Here is a 6,125-nt window from a genome sequence, read left to right on the forward strand (position 1 = left end):
CACCAAAACCCTTAGAAGGCAGGACAGGCCTGTATATGAGTTCCATTACGAATGCTGTGCAGAAAAAAACAGGCAGTTTCTTGCTTCTGAAAAACATCCAGTGATCAGTTTCCCCACTGCATCCTTGAGCTCCTGGTTCCTCATGCTGTAGATGAGGGGGTTCACTGCTGGAGGCACCACCGAGTACAGCACTGCCACCACCAGGTCCAGGGATGGGGCGGAGATGGAGGGGGGCTTCAGGTAGGCAAACATGGCAGTGCTGAGAAACAGGGAGACCACGGCCAGGTGAGGGAGGCACGTGGAAAAGGCTTTGTGCCGTCCCTGCTCAGAGGGGAGCCTCAGCACAGCCCTGAAGATCTGCACATAGGAGAAAAGGATGAAAACAAAACAGCCAAACCCTAAACAGGCACTAACCACAAGAATCCCGACTTCCCTGAGGTAGGTGCCTGAGCAGGAGAGCTTGAGGATCTGGGGGATTTCACAGAAGAACTGCCCCAGGGCATTGCCATGGCAGAGGGGCAGTGAAAATGTACTGGCCGTGTGCAGCAGAGCACTGAGAAACCCACCGGCCCAGGCAGCTGCTGCCATGAGGGCACAAGCTCTGCTGCCCAGCAGGGTCCCGTAGTGCAGGGGTGTGCAGATGGCCACGTAGCGGTCGTAGGCCATCACCGTGAGGAGAAAAAACTCTGCTGATATCAAAAAGACAAACAGAAAGGCTTGTGCAGCACATCCCGCGTAGGAGATGTCCCTGGTGTCCCAGAGGGAACTGGCCATGGATTTGGGGAGAGTGGTGGAGATGGAGCCCAGGTCGAGGAGGGAGAGGTTGAGGAGGAAGAAGTACATGGGGGTGTGGAGGCGGTGGTCGCAGGCGATGGCGGTGATGATGAGCCCGTTGCCCAGGAGGGCAGCCAGGTAGATGCCCAGGGAGAGCCAGAAGTGCAGGAGCTGCAGCTCCCGCGTGTCTGCAAATGCCAGGAGGAGGAAGTGGGTGATGGAGCTGCCGTTGGACATCTGCTGCCTCTGGGCATGGGAGAGTATCCAAGAGGAAAAGACGGTGTCATGTTAAGACAGGCTTCTCTGAAGAAAACCTATGCCATTATTTTTAGACTGTCCCACTGTGACCCCTCCACCCTATTTCCTTCTCTGGGGGAAAACATCGTTCAGGTCCCGGACTTGAGTTTCATTGTGTGCTGGCTGAGTGTGGCGTGAGCAGCCAGGCCTCTGCGTGTGGCCTCTCGAGGAGTCATCCCTGCCCTGCTGCAGAGGGTACGTGGGAATGTGGCGGGGGAACAGGCTGGATATTCAGAATCTGTCAGATGAAACCATTCCTATTGCAGAAGGGCTTGTTTGCAGCTGCTCTCCCAGTGTTAAGGAGTGACGGCAGCAGAAAGAAGATTTAAAGAAGCTTTTTCCTACCCACACACCATGCCTGGTTCTCTGAAGACAGAAATCCCCACATTTCTGCCGCACTCAGGGACAGTGACTGTGAGACCTGCCTAAAAGGCAAAGGGATTAATTCAGTGTGGCTTCGGGCAAAGTGAGGGGAGCTGGACGGGCTTGTTCCCAAGTGCCCTGCACTGATACCTTTGGGTATCGGAGGAGAATCACACTCCCTTGTTACCCTGAAAAGAAACCAGACACTGCTATGAGCAGAGGGATCACCAAATGTCTCACCCTTTCTTAAGGTATCTCAACAAGGTCTCAGCACCCCACTTCTTCCCAAGGACATCCTTGGTTCATTTCACAAACCCAACAACAGCTCCTCAGCTGTAGCATCTCTGCGATTCTCCATGGGACATACAGATAACACCAAGATGCTATAGGAAAGATTTGCACCCCGGAGGGCAGCTCAGAGCTTGGCAGGACACCCCAAGGAGATGCCCAAGTGTCCTGTTGAAGAGAGCTCAGTCAGGGGCACACAGCTCGTTCCCCAGCCACACAGACTGCTTTGCCCACAGCCCCACGGTTAGAGAAGAGCTTGGGCACTTCATTCCCATGGAGACACTTGCCTGGGAGGAATCACAGGATCAGGGCCTGACCTGGCTGCTGCAACTCCCATCCCCAGGGAGCCTGACAGCAAGAACTAGATAAGAGGAACAATATCACAGGCTAGTGCAGAAACAAGGACGAATGCAGTGATGGTCTGGGTCAGAGAGGCAGTGGAGAGACAGCCGAGCGCTCAGGGAAGCGTTACCCTCACCCAGCTGTGCACGCCAGCTCCCAGACATCAGCATTGCCCTCCTTCCCACAGCATTTCTGGTTTTAATTTCCTCTCCTTCCCTGATCTTATCCCTGCTGCCTGGACACTTTCCTTCCCAGAGGTGTTTCCCTGTCCCATGTCTTCTCCCTGTCAGCACTCACAGGCCCATCCCAACCTCTGTGCACCCACCTCGGCCCTACAGAAACCTGCCTGTTTGCAGGGCACTGCCTGGGCACATCTTCCTCTTTGCAGGTGGGAAAGGGCAGGTCAGGACAGCCCTGGTGGGGCCAGCAGAGGTGATGCTGGTGCAGTCCAAAGGCAGAGGAGAGACTGAAGGCACTTCGGGAGGCTCCCAGCAGAGCTACTGGTCACTCAGAGTCACAGCTCAGGAGACTCAGTAGTTGTTCAAACATTACAGCTCCTATTCTATTTCTCCCATCCCCAATCACCTCACCCTTCCCCAAGTAGGAAACTGAAAACAGACCCTGGAAAGCTCCTTCTCTTTACATCAAACCCTGCCTTGGCCTGACCCACACAGCACCCTCTCAGCAGCAGCACAACCCTGCCCTGCCCCGCCAAGCACCGCTCCTTCCACCCACAGCCTGTCCCCACGGCCCCATGGGGAGCTCCCCGGGCAGGCTGAGTGCTGACCCTGGCATGGAGCAGAGTCCCTGCCCCAGCACAGAGTCCCCTGGGGTGCAGGGACCCTGCTCTGAAGGACAGCCCTGGGCAGCCCTGGGTGCGCACCCACCTTCATCCCACTGCAGCCATCCCTGGCAGAAGGGAGGAGGGGGCTGGCTTGCCCCGTCCCTCGGCTGGTGCAGTGGGAAGCCCTGCTCGGAAGCATGTCCTTCTCTGTGCTACAGAAATGCTGCGAGCCACCCTGCCAGTCCGTACCAGCCATGGGATGGGCAGGCTCTAGAAATGCCTCCAGGATTCTCATCCGCCTTGTCCTGCAGCCAGAGACTTACCGTGTCAAGGGTGGTGAAGGTTTCTCCCCCAGGCGGCTCCCAGCATCCCCCCACCCCAGGCTGCCTTTCCGCTCTCCCTGCCCGGCTCCTCTGCCCTCGGTGCCTGCAGGCAGTGCCCTCAGCCCTGCTGCGCTTGGCAGAGGAGCTGCTCCTGGGCAGAGCTGTCTCTCGGCAGCGCTGCCTCATTGCCAGCAGCTCCCTCCATGGCAGGAGCCCAGCCCAGCTCGGCAGCAGAGGCACAGCCCAAGGCAGCCCTTTCTCTGCCCCTCGGGGCTCCCTCCAGGTGTCCCTGGGGCTCCGGGGGAACCTGCTGTGAAACAGCCTGCAGGAATCCCTGATGCTCCCTCCCTCAGCTGGGGGGAGGGGCTGCTTTCCAGCACTGCTATTTCTCCTACGAGGAAATGATTTGGGCACGACAATCACTTTCTTTTGTCCCATCATTAGACAGGGCAGCAGGAAGGTGGCAGGGAAGGATCTAATTTCTCCAAACTGGCAGGATGTGTTCCATTGAAGAGCCAGAGCTGTGACATGGTTGCAGAGCTCAGGACAGCATCCCCCAATCTCAGCAAGGGTCCAGATCCAAACTCAGTCTGAACTCAAAAGGCAACTCAAGGGCACCATAAGGAGCGTTTCCTACTTCAGGAACAGCTAAAGGAGAAGCAGAGACACTGTGTGGGCACTGCTGGATTTAGTAAGGGCAGGGGTAGAGAGGTGTGAGATTCTCTGTGCCCTCTTTGCCTCAGCCTTCCCCAGCAAGGTCTCCCAGGCCTCTGGGACTCAGGGCAGGACTCTGGAGGAGATCAGGCAGCGGGGGATGGGATCAAGCCAGGGGTCACTTGAGCAAACACAATCCCTCCCAGCCCATGGGACAGGAGGGGCAGCATCGCGGGGAGCTGAGTGAGCAGGCCAGTGTCCCAGGGAAGCCACTCCCCATTGTCTTCCAGCGGCCGTGGAGCCTGAGGGAGCTCCCTGAGCATGGGGAAAACGCAAACGTCGCATGCACCTTTCCCCAGTGCCCAAAGGATGTGCAGAGGAGCGAAAGGCCGTGCCCCAGACTGTGTTCACTTGGATCCCATTGCTGGCTGACTGAAGGAGAAGGTGACTGGGTTTACTCAGGTTGGCTTGTCTGTCACTATCCTCTCTGCTCATGGTCTGTCACCATCCTCTTTGTCACCAACCTCATGATATCCAGTAAAGATTCAGCCAAGGTCCTGCTCCTAAAGAGGATGTAGACTCTACAGTGTCACAGGCCAGGGACTGCCTTGGCAGGTAGTAGCTCTGCAGGGAAGGGTCTGCAGGGCTTTGGGTTACGTTAGGCAAGAGATGAGCCACCAGCAAAGATGGCCAACAGCACCCTGGGCTGCAGGAGCACTAGCACAGCCAGGGGAAGTGATTATCCCCCTCTGCTCAGCACTTGTTACACCACATCCAGAAGACTGGCCCAGGTTTTGGTTCCACACAATGTCAGAGAGACATCAGCAAGCAGGAGGGCAGAAGAAGTTCATTGGAGGGTCACAGAGGTGGCCAAGGCTGGAGCACTTTGTCCTCTTAGGAGAGGCCGAGGGAGCTGGGCTTGTTCACCCCGGAGCATGGAGGGCTTTGCGGGGAGGATGTACTAGACTTGCATCGCCTGTGGTGAGGCTTCCAAGAAGACCCTGTGGTGCAAGGCAGGAGCACAGGAGGCAACGAGCTGAAACACGAGCGGCTCAGGCTCAATATAGGGAGAAACTTTTGCAATGTGAGGGCAGTCAGACACGGGAAGCCGTTTCCCAGAGAGTCTGCGCTGCCTCCATCCCTGGAAGTTTCAAAGACCCATCTGGATGAAAGCATGAGGAAGCTGGTGTGATCCTGCTTCGAGTAGGATGTTTCCTACAGATATCTAGGAAGGTGCCTTCCAGCCTGAATGAGGCTCTCATTCCTCCCCCTGGCGAGTAATTGTGTTGCCATTAAATGATGACAGTTGGAATGGCGAGAAAAAGTGCTGTTCTACAAAACTTCATGCCAGAACATAGTACAGAGAAATAACTGTCTTGTCAAGGAAGAATGAATGAGAGGAATAACATTAAAGAAATAAAGTTTACTGTCATCGAGAAGAAGAATAAATTATGTGAGAGCATGTTACCGCTCCTGGATTTATTGCAAGTAGAAATAAGGCAAATTACATGGTATGTTGACCCCAGCTGGCAGCTAAGCCCCCACCCAGCTGCTCGCTCACTCCCCCTGAGCAGGGTGGGGAGAGAAGGGCAAAGTCATAAAAACTCATGGGTCAGAACAAGGAATTTGTCTCAGGTTGCTTTCCTTCCTCGGCCTTTGCTGAGGGGACTGAATAACCTCCTCTTTTGACAGAGCCAGAGAATGGTTTGTGTTGGAAGGGACCTTAAAGATCACCTAGTTCCAACCCCACTGCCACGGGAGGGTAAGAGGAACCCATCGCTGGGCGGGCTCGAGCCACCAGCCTTTCGGTTAACAGCCAAATACGCTGGCCAATTGCGCCACAGAGACTCCCAAAGTGAGCTACGTAGTGCTTCCCATCGGCAGGCAGATGGGCGGCCATTTCCAGGGAAGCTCTGTCGCGCGTAATGGTGACTTGGGAAGAGAAACACCGTCACCCTGAATGTCCACCCTGCTTTCCCTGACCCCCGGACCTCCCCTCCCACGCCATTTCTGGGAGCAGCCCTGTCTCGTTCCCCGCCCACTGCAGACCAACCACCTGCAGTACAGTGTTGGGCACCAAACGAACTCCTCCTGCAGCCTTGCACAAGCACTCCGACCTCAAAGAGCACGGAGGTGCCTCGGGGAGGTCCTCCCCTCACCAAGGTGAGCTGCCTCAGCTGGTGTGTTTAGGATGCATGAATGTGACTGGAGAAACAGGGTCATCCCTCGAGGAGGAGATGGGAGGCCTTGAGAGCTTCTTAGCTCCTCAGTTAGTCATGAGGTAGTGATTGGTGGTATGT

The 6,125-nt window shown here is 56.0% G+C and overlaps 1 protein-coding gene across 1 annotated transcript; it reads right to left on the minus strand.

The window, feature by feature from the left end:
• On the minus strand, positions 1–5,811 carry LOC135317676 (olfactory receptor 14C36-like). Its single transcript, XM_064474099.1, has 2 exons — positions 5,794–5,811; positions 1–1,011 (listed from the first exon to the last, which is right to left on the minus strand). The coding sequence occupies exon 2, from the start codon at positions 1,009–1,011 to the stop codon at positions 46–48; it is 966 nt and encodes a 321-aa protein (XP_064330169.1). The 5' UTR covers positions 5,794–5,811; the 3' UTR covers positions 1–45.
• Between the last annotated feature and the right edge of the window lie 314 nt (positions 5,812–6,125).

Source organism: Phalacrocorax carbo, chromosome 26, assembly GCF_963921805.1.
Source record: "Phalacrocorax carbo chromosome 26, bPhaCar2.1, whole genome shotgun sequence".
NCBI lineage: Eukaryota > Metazoa > Chordata > Aves > Suliformes > Phalacrocoracidae > Phalacrocorax > Phalacrocorax carbo.